Source organism: Sorex araneus, chromosome 4 (assembly GCF_027595985.1).
Source record: "Sorex araneus isolate mSorAra2 chromosome 4, mSorAra2.pri, whole genome shotgun sequence".
NCBI classification, from domain to species: domain Eukaryota; kingdom Metazoa; phylum Chordata; class Mammalia; order Eulipotyphla; family Soricidae; genus Sorex; species Sorex araneus.
In genome coordinates, this window is record NC_073305.1 from 19073508 (window position 1) to 19088121 (window position 14614).

The 14614-nt window shown below is 37.8% G+C and overlaps 1 protein-coding gene across 1 annotated transcript in view; it reads left to right on the top strand.

Annotated features, from left to right (window-relative positions):
- Window positions 1-14614, top strand: part of KCNH8 (potassium voltage-gated channel subfamily H member 8) — a 384704-nt gene that overhangs the window by 246602 nt on the left and 123488 nt on the right. The window contains exon 7 of the mRNA XM_004603820.2: window positions 12803-13010. Within this exon, the coding sequence (XP_004603877.2) occupies window positions 12803-13010 (208 nt within the window). The remainder of the gene's footprint in view (window positions 1-12802; window positions 13011-14614) is intronic.

A 14614-nucleotide genomic window follows, 5' to 3' on the forward strand; every position in this document is an offset into this window, starting at 1 on the left:
TGCGTATTGGATATGCCAAAAACAGTAACAATAAGTGTCTCAATGAGAAACGTTACTGATGCCCACTCAAATCGATGAGCAACGGGATGACAGTGACAGTGACAGTGACAGATCTGTAAATTGGGAAGCTTTAAAAAAAGCATATAAAGAAAATGGGACACAGAGAGGGTCCAGAGAGGTAGTACAGGGGTAAGGTGTGTTCCCTGCATGTGCCTAACTGTGGTTTGGTCCCTGGCACTGATTATGATCCCCTGAACACTGCCAGGAGTGACTGCTAAATTAGTTCTTTAGCACTGTCAAGTGTGGTTCCCATAAACCCCCCTCAAAAAAAAAATAAGAATAGAAAGTAAGAAAGAGACAGAAACACAGAGACACGGAGACAAAGAGACAGAAACTGAAAGCATTTTTTGTTCTGTTTTTTTGAGCCCACACTGTGTTTATGCGACAGATCACTCCTGGCAGTGTTTGGGGGACTGGAGATAGTACTGAGGATCAAATTTGGGTCATTTTCTTGCAAGAGAAATGCCCTACTTTTGTCCTATTGTGCTATCTCTCTGGCCTAATGCTAACTCATTGGTCTTTATAAGACAACTAAGAACATGAGTTGTCTCAATTCTTGTGACTTTATCCATAGCTCACCCCCACCCTAAGGCCCCATCACAATAAAGTAGAGGGTTCCAACACCTGCCCAAAATTTGTAAGGAAACAATATGGAGAATAAATTTCAGAGGACACAGTTCAGTCCCTTGCAGACATTTCTCTCTGGAACTCCTGTTTCAGACTTTGTTTAACTTCAACATTATCGTGTATTTACCAAGTTCATCTATCCATAAAATAAACCCAACCCCCGGGAATTTCTCTAAATTACAAAGTGGAGATCACAAAATCTTTGATGTGTTCATCTGGCATGCTGCCACCTAATGAAATGATAGGTCAGAACTTGGCTGTGAAGAAGTTAAAGGAAAACTTGGTAGAAAAAAATGGAAGAGAAAATGTAGAAAGCATAACTAGAAATTCCTCAACTGACTTTTGGGTTTATCATGTATAATCACTATTATCCTGTTGCTCATCGATTTGCTTGGGAGGGCACCAGTAACATCTCCATTCTGAGATTTGATGCTATTGTTTTTGGCATGTAGAATATGCCACAAATAGCTTGCCAGACTCTGCCATGCAGGTGGGATACTCTTGGTAGCTTGCCAGGCTCTCCAAGAGGGATGAAGGAATCAAACCTGGATCAGCTGCATGCAAGGCAAACGCCCTACCAGCTACACTATCGCTCCAGCCTATTATATATAATATTTCATATAAAATAATGTATAAGATTAAAATTTAACATACTTTTTATATTTTTATTCAATCTCTGTTGTTATACTCTGGTTAGATTTCTTTTAATTGAGGTACCATTGATTCTTAAGTAAATAAAGAATATATCTGAAAAATCAATGTAATCTTGAAAATTATGCATTTAAATTATTGATACAGAATATAATTATCACAGGGGGTTGTCAAATGACTGAAGAAGTTTGAGGTATAAAGCTTTATGCAACACCAAATATCCTACATTATGATCAACACCAAAGGAGTAATTTCTTTCTCCCACCATACAATTGACCACTTTTATCCATTTTAACTACCTTTTATTCCCTTTATCCTCTTGTAAACACTACTGTGTTGCTGTACATTTGTTTTCATTTTATTTGTTTATTTGCTTTATTTCTTTGTGTTCCACATATGAGTAAATTTCTACGACATCTGTCTTACTCTTTATAACTCATTTCATTTAGTATAATACCCGTAAGATCCATCCATGTGGAAGCAATAGGCAAGATTTAATGTTTTGATTTTATAATTGAGTAATATTCTATTGTATTCTGTAGTATTCTATGTTCAATCACCTGCTGATGGGCACTTTGGTTGTTTTCATATCTTGACTGTAGTATGTAATGCTACAGTAGACATAGAGATGCATATATCTTTTCAAATCTGTGTTTTCAATTTTCTTTGGATAATAACTTCAAGTGGATTAAGTAGATCGTCACTGTTACTGTCACTGTCATCCCATTGCTCATCGATTTGTTCGAGCGGGCACGAGTAACGTCTCTCGATTGTGAGACTGATTTGTTACTGTTTTTGGCACATTCAGTACACCACGGGTAACTTGCCAGGCTCGCCGTGCGGGTGAGATACTCTCAGTAGCTTGCTGGGCTCTCTGAGACTGCAGAGGAATCGAACATGGGTCGGTCGCATGAAAGACTAACACCCTACCTCTGTGCTATCACTCCAGCCCAAGTAGATAGTACGGCAATTATATTTTTGAAACTTTGAGAACTCTCCATCTTCTTTTCTCCAGAGGCTACACCTATTAATATTCCCATCAATAAGGAATGTGGACTTTCTTTTCCTTACATTCTCACTCACACTTGTTGTTTCTTGTCTTTTTGATAATGGCCATTCTAATAGGAGTGAGGTAATATCTTGGTGAGTTTTTGTTTGTTTTGTTTCATTCTCTCTCCCTCATCTCCTTCCCTTTACTAAGTTATGAATGAATGTTGCTGCGATGAGTCGGGGTACACATGGTCCTGCTGTGACTGGCTCGTTTATTCTTTATTGCAGTTTCAGTAATAGGGTTATATAATATTCAAGTTTATGGTCTAGATGCACAAAGTTACTGCACACCACTGCCGCTAAATTGCCCATTACCCTCTGCCACTCTCCCTATATCACATCCGTTTTAACATTCCTTTTTTCCTCCCATCCCCCCATTATTCTTTGATTGACCTTAGTTGATCTTGGTGCATACTATTATCACCCTTAATACCACCCATGTGATCCAGATTTGCCACCTATGTTTCTAAGTTACTTCCAATCACCTATTCCTACCCCACCCACCCAAATCTTTATTCTCGAGTCTTGAGTTCTAGTATACATGGTTTATTATCAGGTGATATTATCTATAACCTTTATTTCTGTATACTCTAGATGGAGAATATCATCCTGTGTTTGTCTTCCCACCACTGGCTTATTTCATTCAGCATGATAAGCTCCAGTTTCATCCAAGTTGTCAGCATTTAGATTACTTCCATATTTTTTTCTTAAGAGCTGCAATGAACATAGGAGTGCATATATATCTTTTTGAATTAATGTTTTTGTGTTGGAGGGTTGAAGATAGATAGAAGTGGGAGAGCTAAATCAAATGGAAACTCCATTCTTACTTTTTTGGTGAAATCTTCCTACTATTTTCAGTAGAAACTGGACCAGGTGATATTCTCACCGTCAATCAATGAGGATTATTTCTTTTTCACCACCATCTTTGACAATATTTGCTGTTTTCAGGGTTTTGGGGGCTTGAGTTTTTTTTTAAATAAATGTCATTCTAACTGGTGTGAGGTGATAACCTGTCATTTTGATCTTTGCTTCTGATGCTAAATGCTGATGAATACCTTTCCATATGCTTATTGGCTATCCATATGTATTCTTTGTGAAAGTGTTTATTGTTTTTATAGATTTATTTTGATGATGTTTCCCAACTTTCTTAGTGCTTTATAGACTTTGGATATTAATCTTAATTTTTTATTTTTTTTTGTTTTTTGGGTCACACCTGGCGATGCACAGGGGTTACTCCTGGCTCTGCACTCAGGAATCACCCCTGGCAGTGCTCAGGGGACCATATGGGATGCTGGGATTTGAACCCAGGTCGGCCGCATGCAAGGCAAACGCCCTACCCGCTATGCTATCACTCCAGCCCCCAAGGATATTAATCTTTAATCTGAAATATTGTGTGTGAATATCATCAAGTCAGTTGGGTGTTTTAATTTTCACATGAGTTTCTTCTATCATGCAGACACTTTTCATCTTCATATAGTTTTCCTTGCTTACTTTTTTTGTTGTTTATTATTTGCCAGCAGAATCAGGTCACTGAAGACACCTTTGATGTTCAGATCCCAGAGAGTCCTGCCTATATTTTCTTCAGTGTATTTTATGGTTTCTAGTAAAATTTTTAGATCTTTGATCTACTCTGAATTAATTTTTGTGTATAGTGTGAAGTATAAATTCAGTCTCATTTTTAAGTATTGAGTAGTATATTGTCACACTGTTGCACTGTTGCACTGTCATCCCGTTGTTCATCGATTTGCTTGAGTGGGCACCAATAACACTCTCTCTATTGTGAGACTTGTTGTTACTGTTTTTGGCGTATCGAATACACCACAAGTAGCTTGCCAGGCTCTGCCATATGGGCAGGATACTCTCAGTAGCTTGCTGGGCATTCTGAGAGAGGCAGAGGAATCGAATCCAGGTCGGCCACCTGCAAGGCAAACGCCCTACCTGCTGTGCTATCGCTCCATGAGTATTATATGCTAGAAACATAAAATGTCTACATTACTATAATTGTATTAACAAAGCCCAACACACATTTACTGCAACTGGAATCTCAATTAGGAGCTCAACTTTAGGTTACTGGTAATAAATTATGTCCAAAAAGTAAATGGAAGTTGTCTGTCTGTAAAATTACTGGATTTACAAAATAAAGTTACTCACTTATCAAGCATAAGGGTGAACATTCCTTATTTGTTCACTGTCTGTCCTCTGGTAAAAGTTTTGATAGTTTTGGATCACAACCTAAGGCTGGAGTTCTACCCTCCTTCCCCCCCCACAAGCACACCCTCTCTTAGTGTCCAGGGGTCACTTCTAGTGACAGCATACACTATGGAACTCAGAGTTGGAAACATCTGCTCCAGTGTTTTGAGATATTTCCAGGGCCCAAAGGTAAATTTCTTTATTATTACAATTATTGTAGTTCAGGTAACAAGTTTGCAGTAATGTTAACATTTATGGTTTTGAATCTGGGCTTCTTCAACCCAGATTCCGCATTTTCCAATAGCTAGGCAGTCACACCCACAAACTGCCCCCTGCGCCCTGTAATTCAATCAATGACCAACATCCAGTGACTATAAAACCGAGCTCCTAGAAGTGTGGCCAGGAAGCATCTTATAGCCTGTAGCCGATCTATAGACATTTGATAGTCTAGTTCCCCTTTTTCAATAACCTGGCAAGCTACCGAGAGTTTACTGCCGCACAGGGGAGAGCCTGGCAAGCTCCCCATGATGTATTCATATGCCAAATACAGTAACAATGATAGGTCTCATTCCCCTCACCCTGAAGAGCCTCTAATGTGGCACCATTGGAAAGGACGAGTAAAGAGAGGCTGCTAAAATCTCAGGGCTAGGATGAATGGAGACATTACTGGGCCCGCTCGAGCAAATTGATGATCAATGGGATGACAGTGATACAGTGATGGTTTTGATATATAGTCACCACACTTCACTAGCAAAGGTGACTTTTTTGTATCCACATTGAGCAGTGCTCAGGAACTATTTCTAGCTCTGTGATCAGGAGTGACCCCTGGTGGTGCTGAAAGACCATGTGTGGTTTAGGAGATAAGAGCCAGGACAGCAAGCACCTTACCTCCAGGGCTATCTCTCTAGCCTAAGCCTCATTTTCAACGATACTCTAATAAACACTTATGGGACAGATAATAATGATTTTAACTACTGATAGTTTCTCTCCAGGAAAATGTTTCTAAACTAAGCCAAAATTTTAAGGCCCTTTCTAATACATGTACATGTATGTGCAAAGGATGCACTAAATACAATACAGGAGTTAAGGCAATTGTCTTTCATGTGACCAAGTCAGGTCCAAATCCCTTGCCCCATCACTGTCACTGTCACTGTCATCCCGTTGCTCATCATCTTGCTCGAGCAGGCACCAGTAACGTCTTCATTGTGAGATTTGTTGTTACTGTTTTTGGCATATCTAATACACCACACACAGGTAGCTTGCCAGGCTCTGCTGTGTGGGCCAAAATAATCTCAGTAGCTTGCCGGGCTCTCTGAGAGGGGCGGAGAAATCGAACCCGGGTCGGCCCCGTGCAAGGCGAACACATAACCTTGCACTATCGCTTCAGCCCCCCCTCCACCCCATAGAGGTGGTTATCCAATTATGATAGCATCATTTTTGAAGGCCATTTTCTTGCTCCAATTCATGCACCCAGCTCCTTTGGATAGCTACCTGTTCATATGTCTGAGGATTTATCTCTGGGAGTTAGTCCTGATTCATTGGTCTGTCGGTCTATCTTTATTTGAGCATTATTTTTGTTGTGATTATTATCACTCTGTAGTAGAGTTTAAAGTCAGGGTATTTGATATATTTAAATTTCTTTTTTTTTTCAGGATGACTTTAGCTACTCACAATATTTTTGCTTCCATACAAATTTTAGCAGTATTTATTCTAATTCTTTGAAGAATCTTTGGGATTTTGGTAGGAATTGCATTAAATATATATGTATATATATAGTGCTTTGGGTATGATAGACATTTTAATAATATTAAATCTTCCAATCCATAAACCTGAAATATTTTTCTATTTCCTGGTATCCTCTTCAATTTCTTTTATAAGTCTTTTTATAGTTTTCAGGGTATAGGTCTTTTACAACCTTAGGTATTTGATGTTTGAGGGAATTAGTTTTTAAAAAGCAGACTTTTTTTTATCTCATCTCTTCAAGTTTACATATAGAAATGCAACAGGTTTTTGTATATTGGTTTTGTAGCCTGCTACTTTGCTCTACTGGTTTATTGTTTCTAAAAGTTTCTTAGTCAATATTTTAGAATCTTCTTAATTCGTATATATATTTACATATATATGTATAAATATATATAGGTCTCAATCCCCTGACCTTGAAAGAGCCTCCAATCATTGGGAAAGACAAGTAAGGAGAGGCTGCTAAAATCTCAGGGCTGGGAGGTATAGAGATGTTACTGGTGCCCCCTCAAGTAAATCAATGAACAACAGGATGACAGTGACACAGTGATATATGTGTATATATACATATATATACACACACATGTGTATATATGTTATCTGAAAATAGTGACTTCTTTTCTAATTTGTATCCCAGCCAGTAATGAATAACAACCTCTTAGGATTTCTTCCTTTCATCCCTGATCCAATTGACCTGGGTTTTCTCTCTTATTTTCCTGAAAGTTTGGAAGAACCATCTCCAGGTTTCATTGACCTCTTCTATTGTTCTCTTGATTTCTGTATCCTTGATTTCTGCTATGTTTGTTTGCTTTTTTTTTGCTCACATCCGCAATACTCAGAGGATACTCCTGTCTCCATGCTCAGAGATCAGTTCTGGCAGTCTCTGGGGTGATCGATCCCAGGTGAGCTGTGTGCAAGTCCTACCCACTGTACTTTTGCTCTAGCCCCATGACTTCAGCATTAACTTTTATTATGTCCTTTCTTCTACTGACATTGGGATTCACCTTTAGCTCTTTTTCTAGTTTCTTCAGCGATGTAGTCAGATCATTTATGAACTTTCTCTTCTTTCTTGATGTGGGGCTGTATGAACTTTCCATCCTCAGTACCACTTTTGCTATATCCCTCAGTTTTTTTCTTCATTCTCTGATTCCTTCAAAAAAATTCTTTTCATCTTTTCTGTTTTGTTTTTGGTCCAGTAGTTATTTGACAATGTGTTGTTAAGCTTCCAAACGTTTGAGTCTTTCCGCCACTTAATTTTTATAGTTAATTTTTACCTTCATGGCATTGTGGCTTAAGAGAAGTTACTTAATATCATTTCTTCTGTTGAAACTTTATGGATACTTGCATTGTGCCCCAGTATATTTTTTATCCTGGAGAATGTTTCATATGCATAAGAAAATAATGTGTACTTAGTGTTTTGATGGTGGAGTACCTTGTCAATTAATCTCAATTCTTCCGGTTCCTCATCTAGGATTCTTATTTTCTTACTGATTTTTTGTCTAGTTTATCTATGTAATAATGAGAGTGATACATAAAAGTCTCTGCTACTTTTCCATTACCACCAGTATAGTTTTTTAGGTTTGTTAACTGTTGCTTTATAAACTTTCTAGCACATTTTTTAGTTGTGGTGCTCAACTAGGGCCACCCATTAGTTTGGACTGAACACTACTCTCACACTCTGCCTCAGTGCTCACCATGCCTTGCAATTTTTCCGTTTCAATTATGTTTGCACACATGCTTACTAGAGAAAGCATTCTTAACTGACACATGCAAGTTATGGTTGTGGTGCTCACCAGAAATACCTATGGTGCTCATACATGTGGCATCTCTGGTTAGACTTCCTGGTCATGGTGACCATACATCTTTCTTACTGTAGGTTTTACTTGCATTTCCCAAAGGATAAATGACAGTGAATGTGTATTTATATGCCCATTGACCATTTGTATGCAGCTTTGTTAGAATGTCTAAAGATCCTCTGCTCATTTTTAAATTGTTGTTGTTGTTGTTGTGTTGTATAAACTGTTTATGCATTTCCTATTTTAACATTTTGTTGGAGGTTTGATTTGCAAGTATATTTTCCCATTCAATCGCTTGTCTTTTGTTTTAACAATGGTTTCTTTTTCTGTGCATATAGTTTTTAGTTCATTGCCATTCTAGCTGTTTATTTATTTTTGTTTTCCTTGTAATTGGAGTCAAATGCCCAAAGCTATTTCTAAGACCAATAGTAAGGAAGTAAAACCTCTGCTTTTTCCTATGGATTTTACAATTTCAGTTCTTACAATCTTTATTCTATATTGAATTCACTTTTGTTTATGAAGTAAGATAGTGGTCTAGTCCCATTCTTTTTCATCTATCGATCTCCTGTTCAGAGTATAATGCCTCTGGTTCAGTTCTTTATTTTTAGCATTCCTTATACAATTCATAGTCCTCTGTGGTCTCATACAATTTTAAGCTTTTTTTGTTATAATTCTGAATATAATTATAGTGTTGATAGATTACATATTGAGTTGAATTGCAGGGGAGCTGTATATTGCTCAAAATAGTAAAGCTTACCAATGACCAATTCATCAATGTTAGTCGTTCCAATCACAGGCATAAACTACCTTCTACTTTTTTATCTTCTCCATTATTTCCAAGTACGTCTTAGAGTTTTCAGTGTGCAGGTCTTTCGCCTCCTTGGTTAATTCATTGCTACTTATTTTATTGTTTTTTTTATGATTGTAAGTAATGGTATTTATGACATAGCACTGTCATGCACTGTCATCCTGTTGTTCATCGATTTGCTCAAGCGGGCACCAGTAACGTCTCCAATGTGAGACTTGTTTTTGGCATATTGAATACTCCATGGGGAGCTTGTCAGGGTCTGCCGTGCAGGTGGGATACTCTCGGTAGATTGTGGACCCTCCAAGAGGGACATATTTTTATATTTATGTAAATATAAAAACCTAGAGGATATTCCAACCCTAAGAAAGGAGGCTAATGGGCAGCAAACCATACTGGTCACCATGGAGCCTTTTTTGGCCTTTAAAAAGATCTGGATCCTTTTTTAACATTCTGGTGATTACAAGATTGATGAGACTTTGCTAATTCCAAATACAATAGTTATTTTTTGGTCTGATATTATTGAACTGATGGATGGGATCCAGGAACGTGATCAACCTTGTGAGTAATCACAGGTAAATGGAACAGCCTGCTGGAATGTGGGGACTTTGGAGAGCTGACCCTTATTCCCAACACTGTCAGACATTTGATTTTAGGGGCCCATTCCATCCTGTCAAACCTCTTTCTATGCTCAGTAAAGTTTATTTAAACTGTTTCCAGTAGCAGCCAAAGAGATAGGACTGCAGGCAGGACACTTGTCTTGTACCAGGTTTAACAGGGTCCCAAAGCACCACCAGAATTAATCTATGAGTATTTCTGAGTGTGGCCCAAAAATATGGGGGGAAAAAATTTAATTTTTTTAAAAAAAAAACCCTTCATTTAATTTACCAGTTACATATGCGGGGTGGGGGGCTGGGGAGGTGGGGGGAAGGGAGGAGGTATATCGTGATTCTTGGTGGTGGAATATGTGCACTGGTGAAGGGATAGGTGTTTGAGCATTGTATAACTGAGACTTAAACCTGAAAGCTTTGTAACTTTCCATATGGTGAATCAATAAAAGAATTTAAATTAAAAAAAAAACCTTCATTTAACTTCATTAACTTCCCTCAATACACCCCACTTCTGATACTCTGAGAAGCTCAGAAAGGTTAGGCTTGGTTAGTGTCTCATTAAGAATTTGGATTATTTTGTATCTTGCTTAATAATTTATTCTTTTAGTTATTTAAAAAATATTAATTGAGAGACTGGAGCGATAATACAGCCTTGCACGCAACCGACCTGGGTTTGATTCATAGCATCCCATATGGTCCCTACGCAATGCCAGGAGAAATTCCTGAGTTCAGAGCCAGGAGTAACCCCTGTGCATCGCCGGGTGTGACCCAAAAAGCAAATAAATAAAATTTTTTAAATGTTAATTTATTGGTTATTAAGCACTGTAATCGGTACTTTTTCTTAGAGATAATGGAAGATCGCTAATGAAGAAAGAAAATAGAAGTCAGACACATCTAATTACAGAATCAAACTTCTAAGCTATGCTGACCTTAGATATGATTTTAACTATAATGAAAAATATTCTTTGGTGATTTATATAAAACACTTTCTTCCCTTCTCCATATGCCACCCCCAAGATTAGATAAAGCGATGGAATTTGTCAAAGTCATTTTCATATGAGTTAATGTTTTATTTTTCCTTTTATATTTTAGGAACTCAAATATATATTTTCAGGATCTAAAAATAGTATTAATTAAGTGCAACATTTATGCTATTAATAATGGCATTGGCCATTCTGTTAGAAACCTATGATATACATTTTCAATTGGGTACTAAAGACAGGAGTAACTCCTGAGTATCACCAGGTATGGACCTTCCACCATTTCAAAAAGAAAAAATTGAAGGAGATGGCCAGAATTTTTTAGGGCACTTTCTTTGTATCCAGGTTACCCGACCCCCCATATGGTCCCCCAAGCACTGTCAGGAGTGATAATTCCTGAGTGAATGATTTCTGAGTTCAAAGCCAGGAGTAAGCCCTGTGCATTACCAGGAGTAATCCTTGAGTTCAGAGCCAGGAGTAAACCCTGAACACCAGATGTGACACATACCCCATCCCCCCCAAAAAAAAATTGCAGAGCAATAACTGTAGATCTGTTTTCTTGAATAGTCTTCTTAAACTTGACCTTCTTGGGTTGGAGAAATAGTACCTACATAGTACAATGGGCAAGTACTTGCCTTGCTAGCAGCAGATCAGTCTATTCCCAGCAACATAGACGGTGTGGCCCCTTAGCGCTGCTGGTGTGGCCCTACCCTCCTCTTACCCCACCCTTAGCCCACCGCCACAGGCATTGGTGCTGCTAGTTCTGAGTGTGTCCATGTGGAGGGATTCCCACTGTCAGTCAGGTTGCTGCTCAATTGTCTCCACTTTAGTCTTAATAAAATGTTCTCCACTGAATGTCTTCTGATGTGGCAAGTCTTCTTAAATGTGCTGCTTGTTTTCTTATCCAGGGCTGGAAGGATAGCACAGTGGGTAGGCCGTTTGCCTTGCATGTGGCTGACCCGGGTTCAATTCCTCCATCCCTCTTAGAGAGCCCAGCAACCTACAGAGAGTATCTCGCCCGCAGGGCAGAGCCTGACAAGCTACCTGTGGCGTATTCGATATGCCAAAAACAATAACAACAAGTCTCACTTGGAGACATTACAAGCAAATTGATGAGCAACGGGATGACAGTGACAGTGACTAAAGTTATGAAGATAACTGAGCATGGTTGTTTGAGAGAACATTCAGAATATATGTACTTTAGGATGTTTTCTTTGTATTGTAATAACATTATAAGGAAGACACTATAGCATATGAGTCACAGGGTATTACTGGTAAATCTGTACAGACTTTACTTAAGGCAGAGTCTGGCAAGCTACCCGTGGTGTATTTGATATGCCAAAAACAGTCACAACAAGTCTCACAATGGAGCGATAGCACAGCAGGTAGGGAGTTTGCCTTGCACGTGGCCGACTAGGGTTCGATTCCCCATATCCCATATGGTCCCCTGAGCAACACCAGGAGCAATTCCTGAGTGCAGAGACAGGAGTAACCCCTGTGCATCACCAGGTGTGGTCCAAAAAGCAATGTATATATATATATACATATATATACATATATATATGTATATGTTTGTATATATGTATATTAAGTACTACGCTGTTTCTCTAGCCCCAAATATATCCAATTTATAGGTCTAGGGTTTTTTCAAGTTATTTTTAGGATCAGTGCAATTGTACAGTAGTACATTAAGAAAGGCTGTTTGCCTTGTATGATGCTGACCTGGGTTCCATCCCCAGCATCCCATATGGGCCCCCAAGCACCACCAGGAGTAATTCCTGAGCACAGACCCAGGAATAACCTCTGAGCATTGCTAGGTGTGGGCCCCCAAAACAAAACAAAACAAAACAAAAAACCCAAGTTACTTTTATTATCACCTTAAAATCTTTTATTTTTAATCTATCTAAATTATTGTTAGGAAGTCCTTGTATAAGATGAGGGACCTGAAATTGAAGGTCAGTGAATGTATATAGATCTTGTAACACTAAGTTCTGGTTCCATACAATGCAATTCAATTATGTTATGTAACTAAATATATTTTTAAAAAATGAGGCTGGAAAATTATTTTTAAAAACTTGATAAGATTAAAATAAATATTGCTTGAAGAAACTAGTCTAATCCCACTTTATCCCATATGCAGAGAATGAATAAATGGTCGTAAAAATGAGCATCGTATTGAAATAATGGTCATAAGTAATTTCAAGAACTTTCCAGAATGACTGTAAGTTAACGTAACTGTGAGACATGACGTTAACCCATACGCCCAGCTGTACTGTTCTGTTTCTACTGCAGGTATCCCTCGTGCATCTCCTGAAAACTGTACGATTGCTGCGTCTTTTGCGCCTTCTGCAGAAGCTGGACCGTTATTCCCAACATAGCACAATTGTCTTGACTCTGCTTATGTCTATGTTCGCTCTCCTTGCGCACTGGATGGCGTGTATCTGGTATGTCATTGGAAAAATGGAGAGGGAAGACAACAGCCTTCTGAAGTGGGAAGTTGGTAAGGGCTTAACATTTGTCACATTTTCCATTTTTTAAGTGAAAAAGATTTTCTAGAATTTGGAAGAGGTAAAGGATGAGCCCAAAATGTGTGCCCTCTGTTGAATTACCTCATCTATATTGGGAAAGAGGCGGGTACCAGATGATGTGAGTAGTTTATTTGGAGAAAGTTTTCTGGAACCTTTCTCCCCCAAAAGAGCATTAGATTAACTTTTCAATAGTTTATTAGTTCAAAAGGATCATCAAGGCTCTTGAAACGCCTAAAGTAAGTAATGTGTGATTTTCCTTACTAATGTAGGACTAGTAATTGCAAATCACTGAGCAAACAACCTTTGGCCAATCATTTATATTTATATTGCAAAAATGTTGTTCCTTCCAGTTAAGGTGGCAAGTTGTAGTAAAGATAGTTTTACCATTCTTTCTTTTGAATGAGAAACAAGTAAATCCTAAGGTTAACTTAATGGCACATTTTCTATATTTATTATATTTGAGAATTTGTAATGATAAATAAAGTTAGATATGTACGTAATACAATCAGTAAAATTTTGTATTCCCATAGTATATGGGAGTTTGGGGATTTAAAGGACATTTTCCAAATTTCACATAATTCTACATAAATGAATATAAAACATTCTGAATGTGTCTTTATTATAAGTTTTCAAACTTTAAATTTGTTTCCCACAAGAACTCTATGGAATATGAAAATTCTGTAGGCTCTATATTTAATATCTATTTTCTTATCATTGTTGTTCACTACAGAAAATTTTCATGGTGTCTTACGTAAGATTGTTTTTCTTAATCTGACATTTAATTTAAAAATCTGGTTTTTGGTGGGCTAAATTTTTTTTACTTATTTGCTCTTCCAAAAATCAATAGTGAACTTTTGAAAGAAGTTAGAACCTGCACATACAAATAAAATGACAAAAGATTTCCAAGGGAGAAAAATATTCTCACTTCTACTAGCTCTTAGTGACAGGATACATTCGGAACATCCTGAGTTGATTCTCACAAATGTAACTCTCTCACCATAGAACACATACAAAACCTTCAAAAGGAATCTTTGGAGATTGAGTTGCAGGGACCTAAAGGAAACAGGCTCTAGGGAGTAAATCTCCTTTCTGGGTTCTCAAAAATGTTCCTACAAAAATCTCAATTTTTGTCTCGAGCTGTACAAAGAAACTATGTGTTCTGGTAATTTTCATCTCAGAATGGCTTTCTCATTTTTCAAAATACTTTCTCTGTGCCTTATGATGGACTTTAATACTCAAAAAATAAAAAAGGGAGAAATAAACTTCAGAGTGAAAGCAAAAACATCCTACAGAAAGAGATTTTGAATTAAAAGAGAACAGAAGACAGTCTCAACCATGCTTGACTGAAAAAATTTTTTGTCTATCAGGGTTGTTTCTTTTACTGTATCTTGGTCCAAAAGACTTACTTCCTCATCATATTCTCTAGAGTTCTGCTAATAGCCAGTGAATTGCAGCATTAGATCTCAGCCCTTTGTTTTGATTCCATGTTAAGATTCTGACTTGTGGTCAGCCACCCGATTCCTTCGTAGACCTGACCTAATTTCCTATGATCCTCACTTACATTAATTTGTAAGAC